Below are 16,722 nucleotides of genomic sequence, written 5' to 3' on the forward strand. Positions count from 1 at the left end.
AAAATCAATATAGTACACCTTGAAATGAATTTCGTAACCCAGTTCCGAGGGATGTAAGTGAGGTAGTGGGTTCAAGACAGGATTCGGCTGAGGCCACATTTGTAAGTGGGGACAGAAACAGTGCAGTACTACATTATCAACAGCAGAGGATGCTATTCTACATATGTCAGACCCCATCCCACAGTAATTTGCAAGTAATCTATCTATCTATCTATCTATCTATCTATCTATCGTGGTCATACCTGCAGTGAGGGGCCCTCTCCTCGTGAGAGGTAAGAATTCTCCCACCGTGGTCCGCTGCGTGTCGTAAAAGGCGACTAAAGTGGAGGGAACGAGGGGACTGGGGATCCTCTCCTCTCTATCTCTACTCCCTAAGAGACAGCAAGGCAAAGAAAGGGGGGGCGGTAGAGCAAAAGATCTGGCAAACCCTAGTGATAGAGTCACTAAATGTGAGAGGATGTGGAAGTAAAGCGACCGAGTGGAAGAAAGAGGAGATCGGAAGGATGATGACTAAAAGGAAGGTTGATGTGTTAGCCTCGAGTGAAACAAAGATGAAAAGAAAGGGTGAATTACAGCTCGGAGGTATGTATGGTAGAAGGTCTGGTGTTTCGGGTGGACATGCTAGAGAAGGAGTGGCTGTGCAGGTCATCGGATTAGTGAAATGATTAGACTTAATAGCTTTGCTGCATGTTTATCACCAAAGCAAAATGTTCCCGCATGTGATTCTCCGGTGGTCCATGACACACTTCAATGCACACAGAATACGGACTCATCCCAAATTCTGCTGGTACCACACATGTAGGTCAAGGAACCTTCCTTTTCCAAAGTCGATGGCACAGACACAGCGAGTATGCACGAGTGGGAGGAGTTGATGAGGAACTACGTTACGAGGGCAAAAGTATCTCTCAAGCATCGGGCTGAAGAAATACTCATTCGCCTTCGGGGTAGAGCCAGAGGTGTGGTGAGAGTTGGTGCAAGAAATCGTTGGGGTTGTCCATCGATTCGATGGCGACCATCTTCTTTTATTTGTGAGTCTGATGATGTTTGAACAGTCCGATCCTGGATTGTGGTCGGAGACTCAGGTAAAAGAGGATACCTGCGCAATGATGGTTTTTAAAGTGGCGTAAGGGGTGCGCTTTCCCCAACGCCACTATCTTGATTGTAAAGAAGATGGTTCCAGTGGCAAGGGAGACCCTAGATGACCGGCATCTGCCTACAACTGCAGGCGGCTGCCTGGATCCAGGTCTGTAGGAAACCGCCTCAAAGCGTGCCGCCACCAGCTTTTGGGATCACTCTTAGTCTGGACTCTACCCTTCGACCTGTTCGCTCGGGTAACCCTACCAGGAGTACGAGACTCCCGCCGACATAGCTCTAGGGGTCATGGAGACGCGCAAAGTGCCCCACCACGATAAGGTGGTGATCCGTCGGGACACAGAAATAGTGCAGTTGAGGTCACACAGAACCCAGATGCTATTGATGGCTTTCTTCATCAACATGTTGCTACAGTTCCTTGCTCGCTTCTTCCCTTAGCAGGCTTTTACACAACGTTGCCAAAGAATAACGACTACTGGTTGAGGCTCAACAATGCAGCTGAAGTTGCTGCTAACAGTCTCAGTGAGTACGGCAAACAAGTGGACTGCTCCTATCTCGACGGGACACGCTTGATTTCTCAAAAATTGCCCTTCTGGAAAATTGTCCATGACCTGTTTCGAAGCAGGACGTATATCGGCCCCGCGCCAAAACATACACAAGAGAGCAGAGAGAGTCGAAATGAGAGGGGAACACGATGCTTATTTCATCCAATCATTCGGTCGTGTTCCGAAATTGTCCGGGCAGACAGTGGCATTTATACTGTGTTCGGTTAGCACCGACGTGTTGTTTTTCTCGAGTCGGGCGCTTGATTCGAGTCGCCCTGACCCAAACAAATTCTTATCAGTCAAGCAAATAGTTGGAGACGTCTCAACCCGGCCAAAGTCCGGTCAGTCACGTACCCTCAAAATGCCTCTACTTTCCACAATACCTTTAAAAGCTAATGACAAGTGGTCGACATTGGAGATCCAGGACAATTTGGATAAACACCAATCTGAGACAAGTTTGGGAGCTGTAGCTGCGCCATAGGGGGGTAGGAATCCCACTGAACATGTGTCTGTGAACCTAGCTGAGCTTCTACAGTTTCGAGTAGCGTCTAGCAACAATCAAGTCAACCGGTCATCAAAAGCACCAGACTCCACTACCCCAGAGCTTGTCTTTTCAATGCTAGAGAGAGTTTTGCTTGAAAAAGCTGCTCCTACCTCGTCTTCTGTCACCAATAAGTGTAGGTCAAAACAAAGAGCCTTGCGCTGTCTATGCTAGTGCCGTCCACTCGACGTTCCTTCACTCTCGTGAATATAAACCATGCTTTTTATCTCACTCGCCTGAAACCTGCAGACAGGACTGCCGAACACAGACGCTGTGTGTCGCACCAAAGCAGTCGGGAAACGGGACGATCCGCGTCCACGGGAGCTCGATGTGGAGCCTGTTGACAACACTCCCAGTAGTTTGATAGCTGGTGAAGTTATATACTATTTTATACACTGTTTTATCTTACGTAAAGTCAAATATACTTGTCCTAAATCTGACTTCAGCGTTCGAGTGCGAGCCTTGGCAGAAGGGTGTCGTAAACCGCGCTTTGCCTTGGAATGTGCCTTTTGTTCCATTCTGTGCAGATAACAAGGACTTATTGCCTCGCCTGGGGGGTTGGAGTGTGTGTTTTGCCCCATTCTGTCCGGAGGGCGATGATCCATCACCCCTCCTCCCATTCTTCAAAGGAGGATTAGGAAGTCTGCATCGGCAACAGCGTGGACCAATCAGCAGCAACTTGATGATGGGGCGTGAACATTTCATCGCCATGTGTTAACATGGAAAAACCCTGGAGCCACCAGGTCTTCTCCACACGATTGTAATTTGGCACGGCAGAAAGACCCGATCTGTTCAACTCTTTGATTAGGATAAATAAATTGATACGTGGACTATACTCGTCGCTCGGCTGATTGAATTTCTCGGACTTTTGAACATGCTCCAACTGTAAGGGTTTAGACAAGACACGTGAAGTGTCTTCAGAGTCAGATTTCAGTCTAATAAATGGTAAAACCTTACACTGCTTACATCATACATACATCTAAACAAAGAAACAGACTGTCTTTTCGTTTTCAGTATTCCTACTTTAAAAATGAATGGAGAAACAGACATCTTGAGCATATGTGACTTTTCTTAAAATGATGTCGGCAATTTATTTCATTTTCCTTTCAGGAACAAGGTTGCAGTCAAGTCAAGAGACAAAAAGATCCTTAAAACAAACAAACAAGGGCTGATGGGAAAAGATCCAAGTTTATCTTTTGTCCCCTTAACAACTTGGACACTTAACACAATTTGTACACATTAAAAACAAAAGAATCAACAAATGAACTAATGACATTTTCATTTTTAGTCCAATATAAATGTATCAAGTTGTTGAATAGCATTCGGTTAAAAAAAAAAAAAAGACTAACTCACAATCCAAATACACTTTGTCACAAATAATGACAAACACATAAAAAGACATCAATCTTCAGACATAAGGACATTGTAGTCATTAAATATCAATTAGATCTAAAATAATCTTGTAAAGAGAGATCCTCTTGGTTAAGTAGACTCACCAAATTAGAACATATTTACATGCGTACACAAGAGATGTTTGAAAAAACTCAACAGTAAAACATACTAAGGAGATACTGTCGGAATCACGGCTATGATTCATCAATCCTGTTCTAAAGAATCGTTCGATAAAAGCATTCGAGATGCGACACGTCTAATAAAAACAATTTGAAAACGAGCACGATCATGAAAAAGGCTAAGAACGTGTGACCGACGTCAAAAGTAAACACACGTGTTCATTCGATGTCAATTCTATTTAGAATAACAATTGAAATCTATCCGCCACTTGTGATCCTGAGTGTTAAACTGTTTTGAAAATCAAACAGAACAGGAAAATGTTTTTTCATCCGAGTGGGTTCTCGTGCGGATATCTAAATTCGATCGCTGGGTGAATTTTCGAACGCAAACTGAAAAGGGAAAAGGTTTCTAACGCGTGTGGGTTCTCGTGTGGATTTTTAAGCTTACTTCGTGGCTGAATTTTCGGCCGCAAACTGAGCAGGCAAAAGGTTTTTACCAGTGTGTATTCTAGTGTGTATTATCAAACGTGCTTTCCGGCTGAATCTATCACCGCAAACGGAGCAGGCAAAAGGTTTTTCACCGGTGTGGGTTCTTGCATGCGTTTTTAAGTGTGATATCTGGGTGAATTTTAGATCACAAACTGAGCAGGCGAAAGGTTTTTCACCAGTATGAGTTCTTATGTGGCATTTCAAAGTCCCTTTTCCGCTGAATTTTCGACCACAAACTGAACAGGCGAAAGGTTTTTCACCAGTATGAGTTCTTATGTGGCGTTTCAAACGTGCTTTTCCGCCGAATTTTCGACCACAAACTGAGCAGGCAAATGGTTTTTCACCAGTGTGAATTTTTGAGTGTCCTTTTAGTTGGGCTTGCTGGGTGAAATTTCGACCGCAAACTGAGCAGGCAAAAGGTTTTTCACCAGTGTGGGTTCTTTTGTGCGTATTCAAGTGTGCTATCTGGTTGAATTTTTTATTACAAACTGAGCAGGCGAAAGGTTTTTCACCAGTGTGGACCATAATATGGCGTTTCAAACTTTGCTTGTATTTAAATGTTTTTCCACACTGCAAACATTTGTGATTTGTGTTATCACCTTCTGAGTGTTTCTCGGCATCGTTGTGTGCAGAGTCGGACGTGTCCTCTTCATTTGTTGTCCCGGAGCTTCTGCTTGGAGATACCTTCTCCTTGTTCTCTTCACAGTGGTCATCAGGGGTTAAAGAGTCCCCAGTCACAGGAAACTCTCTCAAATCTTCCTCCTTTTTGACGTCGGCGGCCTCAAAATCCTCATTTTCCTCTTTAACTTGGTCAGGCTGCAAATTGTCCTCCTCCTTTTGGACGTGATCAGGCTCCAAATCATTTTCCTCTTTTTTGACGGCAGCCAATTTTGTCTCCTGGTGCCAGGAAAGAAGATACTCTTGACTGACATCTGCAGGACACAAAACAGGTGTTTTGGGGAAAATTTCTAATGGTCCGATGGTCTGCATTCATTCAGCGCTTTTCAAGTCACTGAAGAGCTCCCAAAGCGCTTTACAATGTGCTTCACACTTTCCCATTTTCATACTAACTCACCGATAGCAGCGGCAGCCATGCAAGGCAACTACCTGCTATCGGGGGCGTTAGGGATTCAGTGTCTTGCCCAAGGACACTTTGACATATTTCTCTACACACACAAAAGAATGCACTTTTTGCAGCATATGCATTGCTTCAAAAAGCCTTTCAGCATTTCTGAAAAAAAACCCACAAAAAAACCCATCAACAAAAAACATATATATATATATATATATATATATATATATATATATATATATATATATATATATATATATATATACATATATATATATATATACATATATATATATATACGTATATATATATATATATACGTATATATATATATATATATATATATATATATATATATATATACGTATATATATATATATATACGTATATATATATGAAAAAAATCATGTATATATATATATATATATATATATATATATATATATACATATATATACATGATTTTTCACTTTTTTAACGAGCACAATCATTTCAAAAGCGTTTGACATCTATTTATGAGTATATTTGACCATCGTCTATACATGCATCTCAGTACTGTGAATGAACGTCTGTCACATAAGCGAATGAAAGTTTTTGAGCAGTGTATCTGAAAATATTGGAGCAGTACGTGTGTCAGCTTTTGACGCGTGTTCCCCTTCACTTTTGGTGTGAGAGCCAATTCTGAATGATGGCCCTCACAGCACCCCATACACTTCCAATCATTAACCTGGTCATAAAATAGTAACAACACTGTAGTAACATGATAGGTCATTATACAAATGCATATCAAACTGGGTGCCTTTTGCACTAATAAGTAACCTAAAAGTAGCTCTCAGCTTAAAAGAGTTGGGAGAGCCCAGATATAAAGCGATGTAGCTCAATTTGAATGAATAGCAATTAGTCCAAGACACACCACAGGAAATGGTGCCCCTACCACCCTAGTTGTTGAGGCATCCAACCAACCAACCAATTCAATTATAAGCGATCAACCAAACAACCAAGTAAGTCGTTAGAGATATAGCTAGAAGCTAAATTGAGATAGCTAGTGGCCGTGTTTTCATCTCAATCAATAGAAACGGATCTACCTACTTTGCTGCCCACTGTAACTAGCTATGTGGCTTACAAGATAATAATAAAGCTATAGACCTCAATTCTGCTACAAAGTAGCTTTTAGTAGAGGGCACTAGCTAGAAGTGAACCCAATGGACTCCACCTCCGAGCAGCCGCATCAACAATATAGAAAATAAACAAGATACTTCGCAAGAGTGGAAAATAAGAATATGTCAAAAGTGACCAACCTGCTCTGTTCAACACAACTTGTAGCTTCTTGCTCATGCTAACTCGGTTTAGCCGTCGATTTTCTCGCTCGTTCTCTTCTCGAAACTCCTCCTTGAAACGTCTCTCCCCCATGGAGTACATTTTAGCCACATTTAACGCTCATCGTTAACACTTTTAGGGAGTTAAATGGCGCTTTTCCACAAGGCTGGAGCGGAACGCCATGTTGCCCCAAACGACCTCCGAGTGACCCGGAAAGACAAATAAAGTGGGCGGAGCTACAACGAAACAGCTTCCGCTTAACAAAATGAACTTTCAATTTTTTTCTTCCATTTTTTAAAACAGTTTTGGTATATTCTAGGGAGAATATTTTTATGACAACATAGTGATTTTGCACGTTCTTCAACGCGGAATAGAAAAAGGACTGGAAAAAATGTGATGACTGCAAAGTATCACAGTTGATCTATTCAACTCGCTCGGTCGATAAAGCAAGAAACTTCAAGTTTAATTATCGAGGCTTTAAAAATCCCAATTTGAAATATAATATAGAAATCCTCCTGTGCAGAGTTTGCATGTTCCCCCCCCATACTTTCTTGGGTTTCCTCCGGGCATTGTGGTTTCCACCCTCATTCCAAAAACATGCATGTCAGGTTGATTGGCTTAACCGAAATCTCCCTAGGTGTGAATGAGCGAGCGAGTTGTCTGTCCCTGTGTGCCCTGCGACTGGCTGGCAAGCAGTTGAGGGTGTCCCCTGCCCACTGCCCGGAGATAGCTGAGATGGGCTCCGGCACTCCCGCGACCCTACCGAGGATAAGATAGAGCATTTCAAAGGGAGCCGACTCATAAAGCCGTTTCCTTCGCAAACAACATTTGAACGGTGATGCAGATGTGATGCTCGGGGGAGACAATGCACCGAAGAGATGGATTCCGGCCGAGAAGAACATATCACTGCTTCCGAGCAGGTTTTTGGCATTTGGTGACAGGGAGACAGCTAGGGGCCTTGGGGTACTATATGGGTCAGGACAATCGCGATTGGACGCAGGTGTTTACAGATGGGGCGAAGGACCCAGAAACGGGGATAACGGCTTTTGGAGTGGCAGTGCCAGACAGGGAAACAGTTCTAGGGAAAAGCATCTTCTTCTGTACTCCTAACCTCTGATTTTCCCTTATTAGGCGATGATGAAGAAGAAATAACACTACTTTCAACTGCTATTCATCTTGTTACTCCACCCGTCAACAATATTCCTGTAGTATGGAATTGGGGCCGCACCTGCCGCCATTTAATGCACAAGATCTAGCAGCATATCCTTGTGGAGGTTACCACTAAGGTTCCAAATTTGGTAAAGGGTCCAGCTCGGTTTACAGAATACGTTTCGACAAATTCAATTGCGCCGCTCGTCCACAACACAAACTCTAAATCGATCATATCGTGTAAACGGCATTACATTAAAGAATTAAATGAAAACCTATATTTAATTGAAATATTATTATTCTCCAAATAGCTCAGACATTCTCAACATAAACTTCATCATTCATTCCAAACTGCTTTTTGGCATCATTACAAACAAATTTGGCACGAAACGGGTAAACGATACAAAGTTAACCGTTTTCAAGGCAACAGGAAGAGACAAAAACATCAACTGGAAAAGAAATATAATAATCATGACATTTTTAACACGAAGGGCAGATTCTTAAGCATATTTTATCATTGAACTTTGGGAATGTTTACCACATTTAAAAAGATTCAACCCAAAAATCTAATTGGCTGACAACATTTTGAACAGCGGATTTAAGTCAAGTCCCATTTCTTTGTTTGGCCCTTCATCACAAAAATGTCTCAAGGGACTGCACAGGATTACAATGGCACCATCGACTGAACTTGAACCGACATGCAAGCGAGGAAAAAATCAAAACCTCAGCGTGAGGAAAAAGTGGTCATGCCCCTTCCAGGATGACCAGGGTGGAATAGATTTAGCATTGGGTAACGGTACACAAACATAGTAAACATCAATAAAAGAGAATAGGTAACATGTTGAATTTTTTCCGGAAAGTGCATGACAGAAACGACACAGCTTCCCATCTCTGCCAGCTGGTCCATGCAGGCGTTGACATGCTTCAGGTCAAACGCTGGTCCGCTGACTCATCTCCAAATTGTCCTCCTCCTTCGTATCACCACCAGCCAGGCGGTCGGAAAAAGACAGGACAATACAAATTATGAAGTGGGCATCAATCATAAGCTATTGAATAGACGTGGGTCTTAAATCTAGATTTAAAACCTTCCACTGAGGTTGCAGATCTTATCTCCGGGTGCAGAGCACTCCATAGCACCGGGGCCCGGATGGAGAACGCTCTCGAGCCTGCAGACTTCTTCTTGGCTCTCTGAGTCACAAATAGACCGGCATTTTCAGAGCGGATGCTCCGTGCAGGAACATAGGGGGAATTCAAATCAGAGAGATAAGAGTCCATGAAACATTTGTATGTTAATAAGAAAACCTTAAAGTTACATCTTAAGTGGACAGGGAGCCAGTGCAGGTTAGCTCATTTAGGAGTGATATGGTAAAACTTTTTTTTTTCGGTCAACAGTCTAGCCGCTGCATTTTGAACCAGCTGCAAACTTTTGATGCTAGACATCGGGAGACCAGAGCGTAATACATGACAGTAATCAAGCCGAGAAGTCATAAACGCATGAATTAGAACCTCTGCATCTGACTGGGACAGCATCGAGCGAATCTTCGCAATATTACGGAGGTGGAAATAAGCTATTCTAGTTATATTTTTCACGTGTGACTGAAACGACAGATTAGGATCAAATATAACACCTAGATTTTGGACCGAGTCACTATGAGTGATATTACATTTGTCTAGGTTAAGGGCAGTGTTTGAAAACCACTCACAAGAATGAGCCGGACCAACAATCAGCATTTCAGTTTTTTCTGGGTTAAGGCGCAAAAAAATAAGCGACATCCATCTTTGAATCTCAGTGAGGCAAGCCTCCAGATTTTTCTACAACTTAACTGTCCAGTTGTCTCCAGTGGCAGATACAGTTGAGTGTCATTTGCATAGAGATAGAAACTAACATTATACTTGCGGATGTCACCAAGCGGAATCATATGGATACTAAAAAGAAGGGGGCCAAGTACAGAGCCCTGTGGAACGCCACAAGGGAACATCAGAATGTTTAGAGGTCAGACTGTTTACATTTTTGAAATTTTGGGGACATCAATAATTTTGCTAGACATAAAATGAGATTGTCTGCTGACATCTTGATGCGATTGAATCTCAGCTCTTTTCTAGTGTTTTTTTGATGTGTTGCCGTGTTCTTTCCCCGAACCTCAATAAAGTAAAACTAATAAAAGATTTAACTCATTTCATTCTATTAGATATGTCAAGCTATACAGGTTTGGCTTCTTTGTGGCATTCATCTTTTTGAAATTCATTCCGGAAAAGAAGGCCCAGGTCAGAGGTAAGCAACCCAAACCAAAAGATAGATAGAGATACTTGATTCATTCCCGTAGGAAAATTCACACTTCCAGCAGTCTACCCCGCTGTTGATTTACAGATTGACATGATGCCCTAGGGGTGCTTGTAGCGGAGCGGATGACGTCACGCCAGTCCAAAAGTTCGACATCCCTGCGGCAGATGGAAAACTTTTCTTTGTGAAAATCCAGGGATACACCACCCCGTGTTAGCAAGTCCGCCTCCTCTCCGATTCCCCCGGCTTTCGTGTCTCTGTTTAGCGATGTTGAAGCCGGATTGCTCCGGGTAGCTCCGGGTGGCTACACGTTAGCGTCCGGAATGCTAAACGTGAGCCACGTTTCCGCAAAACACAGCAACTGCGCTCCGTGCGCGCTTCGATGTTTTCCACCAGCACTCGATGATCTTATTTGGTCGTGAGTCCGCATTTACCATGATTACGGACGATACCGAAGACTTATAACGCCGCTAGCCGCTTCGCTAGCTCCGGCTCCTCTTCCACGATAGGCCCATTCATCACGCCGGCACGAGAATTCTTCAGGGCAAGGAGTTGAAATTCCTTGAATACACGCATTTTTTTTGTGCGTTTAAAACCCATGTCCCATAGGATAGAAGTAATCCATAGTGTAGTTGTCAAAACGGGAAGAAAAAACAACGAAGATAGGAGCAGACAATAAAACAATAGGGCAGCTGCTGGAAAAGGCAGCCGCTCGTGGCAGCGCCGCTTTGATAAACAAATATACAAATACCCAATGTGACGTGCTAATGCCCACAGTAGCGTGTTGTATAGAATATCTAAATAGTGCTACACATAATACATATTGCAATAAAATTGGGTAATATGCAATGTAGGGGGTGTGCTTACTCCCCTGGGTGGAGTTAAAGAGCCTCATGGCATGGGGAATTATGATCTCTTCAGTCTGACAAAACGACGATTGGTAGTGTGAGGAAATGATTCCAACCCTAGTTACACACATCTCAATAATAACATTTTCCGTATCCTTACTTAAGAAAAGAAAATACATGAGAAAAACAGACACCTTCAGCACTGTTCTTAAAATGATGTTGGCAATTGATTTTATTTTCATTTTATGAACAAGGTTGCAGTCAAGGACAAAAAGAACAATCAAACACAAGAACAAGGGCTGATGGGAAAAGATCAAGTTTATCTTTTGTCCCCAGAACAACTTGGACACAATTATTACATGTTGAAAGCAAAAGAAATCGACAAATGAACTCATGACATTTTCATTATTCGTCCAATAGAAAAGCATCAAGTTGTTCTATCGCGTTGGGTCACAAAGTCACAATTCAAAGACGCTTAGAAGTCATACAAAATCATCGAGTCCGCATCAAAAGTCATCATACTTTGAGTACGGGTCAAAAATAAAGACGTTGTAGATTTATTGAATCCAAATCTTGTGACGAGATCATCTCGGTTAAGTCAGAAACTCAGAAATGTGAGCATATTGACATGTGACGCTACAAAAGTACCTAAGAAGTCAATCGGGGAACATATTAGGTAGATACTGTCGAAATCACTGCTATTATTCATAATTACTATTCTACATACTATATTTAACCATTCGAGGAACGCATACAAGCTGCAACACATGTACATTTTAGAAAAACTATTTAAAAACTAGCAAAAACACGTGACCGACGTCAAGAGTACACAAATGTGTTCATTCGATGTAAATTTCGTCTAGAATAAGGATTCAAATCGATTCACCGGCACGCTTGTGATTCTGAGCGTAAGGTTGACCTGAAAATCTTTGGCCGCATACAAGACAGGAAATTGGATTCTGACCCGCTTAGGTTCTCGTGTGGATATGTAATTCCGATTGCTGGGGGAATTTTACAACACACACTGAAACGGGAAAGGTTTCTAACTAGTGTGGGTTCTTGTGTGGGTTTTTAAGCTTGCTTTATGGCTGAATTTTTGGTTGCAAACTGGGCAGGCAAAAGGTTTTTCACCGGTGTGGGTTCTTGTGTGGCTTTTCAAATGTCCTTTACGGTTGAAGTTTTGGCCGCAAACTAAGCAAGAAAAAGGTTTTTCACCAGTGTGGGTTCTTATGTGGCAAGTCAAAGTTCCTCTCTGGCTGAATCTTTGACCACAAACTGAGCAGGAAAACGGTTTTTCCCCTGTGTGCGTTCTAGTGTGCATTTTTAAGTTGTACCTATGACCAAATTCCTGTCCACAAATTGAGCAGGAAAAGGGTTTCTCACCAGTGTGTGTTCTTGTGTGGCTTTCCAAATGTTCTCTCCGGCTGAAACTTTTACCACAAACTGAACAGGTAAAATCTTTCTCACCAGTGTGGGTTCTTGTGTGTGTTTTTAAGTGTGATATCTGGGTGAATTTTTGATCACAAACGGAGCAGGCAAAAGGTTTTTCACCAGTGTGAGTTCTGATGTGGTAATTAATACTTGCTTTTCCGATGAATATCTGACCACAAATTGAGCAGGCGAAAGGTTCTTCATCTGCGTGGACTTTTGAGTGAGTTTGTAAGTGCGCTTTCTCAGCAAACTTATGACCACAAACTGAGCAGGAAAAAGGTTTTTCACCTGTGTGGTTTCTTGCGTGCTCTTTTAGGAGTGATTTATGGGTGAATTTTTGGCCACACACTGAGCAAGCGAAATGTTTCTCACCAGTGTGAATTCTGGAATGGCTTTTTAAGCTTGATTTCTGGCTAAAATGATGACCGCAAACTGAGCAGGTGAAAGGTTTTTCACCAGTGTGTACAACGATATGGCGCTCCAGATGATCCTTGCGCTTAAACGGTTTTCCACAATACGAACATTTGTGATACGCGTTATCACCTTCCGACTGTTGGTCGCCGTCGCATGTGTCGTTGTCATCATCATCTGTTGTGCTTCTGCTTGGAGACACCTTCTTCTTGTTCTCTTCATGTTGATCTTTTGAGGTTAAACAGACCCCAGTCACTGGAAAAACGCTCAAATCGACCTCCTCCTTTTTAATGTGATCAAAGTCCAAAAGTTCCTCTTGGTCAGGCTGCAAATTGTCCTCCTCATTTTTGGCACGATCAGGCTCCAAATCATTTTCTTCTTTTTCGAGGCCGAGCAAATTTCTCTCCGGTTGCCAAGGAAGACGATTCTCCTGACTGACATCTGCAGGATATAAAACATACCTGGTTTGGGAAAATCTCTACACTCACAAAATAAGCATACCGCTAACCGTTTCACCGGATGCTAACGTTAGCATAGCGCTAAATCTCCTGCCCGCTGCTATCAATAAACAGCAGCTTGCAAACCCCAACGGAGCTTTATCGTCGACGGCGACTTTGATCGGGCATGCTTAAGGACTGTACTTCCCAAATCCATTCAATTGTGGACTGAGCAATTCGGAAAAAACACTGGACTATGTGTAATGTAAGATCAAACATCAGACATTCCGGTTGTATCCACCAACTCTGTTTGTCCCTCACTCCCTCACCACCCCCCGAAGGAAAACAAAGCCTACTTACAACAAAGTCAGTTCTTTGTTCCTTTATCTCTGGTTTCCTTATCCTCACTGAAAATGAGGAACTGGAGTCAACCAATTTCGTTGTCACAGCATATCCCATGTTGTAACAATGACAATAAAGGCATATTCGATTCTATATGCATCACTAAAAAAATCCTTTCAGCCTTTCTAAAACAAATATATTACATTTTACAGGAATATGGTCTTTTTTTTCTTATTTTCCACTAAAAGCCTTTTTTTGTTTCTCATCGAGAGCCACGCAGAATCATATTGTCATGTAACACTATGTTGTTATCAATGACAATAAAGACAATTCAATGAAAACCCTCTCAAGGTTTATATCAAATCAAAAGGCATTACCGGAATAAACCCAAGTATAGCTTTACAATCAAGTACAATTGTAAGGTCGGCGGCAATGAGAGGGTTTCTTTGGATTTATTGTCCGCTTGATTTAGTTTTGCTGGCACGTTTCATTTGGAGAAGCGTTTTAAGAGCAAGATGTTGTGACACTTTTGAAGATGAAACGCACAAAGGACCGACAAGCAATTCTTCTTGGCGAAACTGACAGGCTGCTTTACAATTTTCCATCTTCAAAATTTTCTTCTTGATCATGATTTCGTTGCGGTTTCTTAAAAAGGTGTATTTGAAATCATTTGGCTTGAAAAATCCCGATTAAATACGGAACATCATTCCCTTTCAAAATTCTTCTGAGCTTACGTTTACTGAAAAAATGAATTCTCTTATTTTCCAACATCCTTTCTTTCCCCCAAAATACAGTATGCGGAACAATTGGGACTTATTGTTTCAAAATATATATTTTTTTTCTTGAAAAATATGATTATGATTTCCCAGCGATTTCATCTTTATTCCTGTCAAGAGTGAAGAATCATATCGACTTCAAACTACTTTGTGCGTGGAATGTACGAGTCCCAGACATAACAAAGAGATAAGTGTGTGACTGGTAGGAAGACCCCTAGATTGCGCCGTAGGAACACCTTTACCACGGCCACGTGGAACGTCCACCACACCTTGAACCACCAAGAGCAACAGAACTAAGGAAGGGACTTGTGCCAACGTGGCCAGGACCAAAGAACAGACCAGGGACCGTCAACGGCGGAGAAGGCTGTCCAGAGTCGCGTCCTCACGGGTGCCCCGACGACCCATACGGTTCAGGGATCCGTCCACCGGAAGTGATTGACTGAGTCTTTTGCACATTGCTTCCAATAATGAACCGGCTAATAAAACAGTAACTACATAGTAATAACACCATAAGTTGTTAATTATACATACGCTTATCAAACTGGGTGGCCTTAACAACTAAAGAGTAACAAAAAGTAGCTCTCAGCTTGGAAAGGTCGGAGATCCCCGATATAAAGCTATCTTGCTCAATCTGATAAGTAGATCGATATACTTTATTCATCCCCATTGGGAAATTGACACTCCAGCAGGATCCTTTTGTTGTTTATTAACAGATGAACAGGATGGCCTCGGGGTGCTGTGCTGTAGTTTAGCAACAGCAGAGTGGATGAGGTCACACGCTAGGCCAAAAGTTCGACGTCCCTGCAGCAGATGGAAATCTTTGTGCCCAGGGTTACACCGCCTTGTGTCCACGTAGATAGCGAGTCCGATTCCTGTCCGCTTCCCGCAGGCTTTTGTGTCTCTGTCTAACAGCGCTGAAACCAGGTAGCTCTCGGTAGCATTTTTGTGCGTTAAAAGCCAGAACTATAGGATAGAAAGTCATTCAAAGCGTCGTTATCAAACCGGACGAAAAACACTAATGATAGAAGCAGACAATTAAACCAAGAAATCACAAAAACAGCGAAATAATACGGAGCTGCTGGAAAGGTTGCCGTCCGTGGCGGCGCCTATGATGTAGTTAGTAGTTAGTCATAGAGCGATATACCATAGCTAATAGCTAAATCTAGCTAGCCAATAGCTAGCTAATGGCCAAGTTTTCACCAATAGAAACAGATCTACCTACTTGCAAACCCACTTAAATAGCTGGCGAACAAAATAACAAATTTGGTTTGCTAGTTTACTATACAAAGCTATATAGTGGGACCTTACTACTTCGCGCTTCGACATTCGCGGATTCAGAGCTTCGCAGGTCTAATGAATAATAATAATAAAATAAAACAATTATTTTTTTAATATTTTTTTTAAGCATTTTTGAAAATGAGATGAAATGATCTGCATTTCTATAGCGCTTTTCAAGTCAAGAAAGCGCTTTACAGTGTGCTTCACATTTCCCAATAGCGGCCTTGTATTGCAGCCATGTAAGACGCTAACCTGCTTATTGGGGGTATTAGGGGTTTAGTGTCTTACCCAAGGACATTTCGACATGTAACACAGACAAGCCGGGATTCGAACTGGGATCTCTTGATCCCAAGACGAGCGCTCTACCTCCTGAGCTACTGAAGGGGCATCGCTACTTCGTGGTTCCATGTTCGCGGGTTCAGAGCTTTGCAGGTCTAAATAATAATAATAGTAAAATAAAATAATTAATATATATATATATATATATATATTTTAAGGTGCGCCGCTACTTCGCGGATTTTCACTTATCGCGGGTGGTTTTGGTCCCCATTAACCGTGTTAACCGAGGTCCCATTGTAAGGGCAATCGCTGAAAGCTATGTCAACCAAATTGACTCCAATTCCTAGCAGCAGCGTCAAGAACATGAAATAGAAAAGTAACAACATATATATATCAAATTGATTTCGGGAGTGGAAAATAAGAACCTAAAGTGACCAACCTGCTCCTTTTATCACGACGTGTAGCTGCTCGCTCATGCTAACTTGCGTTAGCCGTCGATGGTCTCGCTCGGTCTCTTCTTCGAGCTCCTCTTTGATATTTGCTTTCCTTCTAGAATACATTTTGGACGCGTTTAATGATCACTGTTAACTCTTTTAGGGAGTTAAATGGAGCTTTTTCACAAGGTTGGATGGAAACGCCGCGTAGTCCACAACAATCTCCGGCTCCAAGTGACCCGGAAGAACATAGCAGGTGGGAGGAGCTCTGACGAAACAACTTCCGCTACAGAAAGAAGTTTCCATTTTTCTTTCTTTTTTTAATATTGTTTCGGGATATTTAAAGAAGATTCTTCTTATGACAGAATACTGATTTTTGATACGGAATCAAGAAATAATTGCATTTTTTTGTATTGCTTTTTTTCGAACATTGCAAATACTAACAAAACCGCATGCATTAGTCAAAAAACAATAGAGTTAACATTCACA

At 42.1% G+C, this 16,722-nt stretch overlaps 2 protein-coding genes and 1 pseudogene across 3 annotated transcripts in view; all 3 read right to left on the minus strand.

Annotated features, from left to right (window-relative positions):
* The window catches only part of LOC148376920 (uncharacterized), a 224,495-nt pseudogene that overhangs the window by 160,573 nt on the left and 47,200 nt on the right, over positions 1-16,722 (minus strand). The gene's annotated exons all lie outside the window — the stretch shown is intronic.
* On the minus strand, positions 3,241-6,774 carry LOC148376936 (uncharacterized). The gene is made up of 2 exons (XM_088352133.1): positions 6,549-6,774; positions 3,241-5,110 (listed from the first exon to the last, which is right to left on the minus strand). The coding sequence occupies exons 1-2, from the start codon at positions 6,667-6,669 to the stop codon at positions 4,134-4,136; spliced, it is 1,098 nt and encodes a 365-aa protein (XP_088208259.1). The 5' UTR covers positions 6,670-6,774; the 3' UTR covers positions 3,241-4,133.
* Positions 11,267-16,496, minus strand: LOC148376937 (uncharacterized). Its single transcript, XM_088351830.1, has 2 exons — positions 16,239-16,496; positions 11,267-13,128 (listed from the first exon to the last, which is right to left on the minus strand). Exons 1-2 carry the CDS (start codon positions 16,357-16,359, stop codon positions 11,888-11,890), a joined length of 1,362 nt encoding a protein of 453 aa, XP_088207956.1. The 5' UTR covers positions 16,360-16,496; the 3' UTR covers positions 11,267-11,887.

This window comes from Urocampus carinirostris, chromosome 1 (genome assembly GCF_059441175.1).
Source record: "Urocampus carinirostris isolate Australia breed hairy pipefish chromosome 1, RoL_Ucar_1.0, whole genome shotgun sequence".
Classification (NCBI taxonomy): domain Eukaryota; kingdom Metazoa; phylum Chordata; class Actinopteri; order Syngnathiformes; family Syngnathidae; genus Urocampus; species Urocampus carinirostris.

Coding starts and splice junctions, on each gene's coding strand:
- LOC148376937 (XM_088351830.1), bottom strand. CDS start 16,359: ATGTATTCTAGAAGGAAAGCAAATATCAAAGAGGAGCTCGAAGAAGAG. Junction 13,129..16,238: donor CGTCGTGATAAAAGGAGCAG/GTTGGTCACTTT, acceptor TATATCCTGCAG/ATGTCAGTCAGGAGAATCGT.
- LOC148376936 (XM_088352133.1), bottom strand. CDS start 6,669: ATGTACTCCATGGGGGAGAGACGTTTCAAGGAGGAGTTTCGAGAAGAG. Junction 5,111..6,548: donor AGTTGTGTTGAACAGAGCAG/GTTGGTCACTTT, acceptor TGTGTCCTGCAG/ATGTCAGTCAAGAGTATCTT.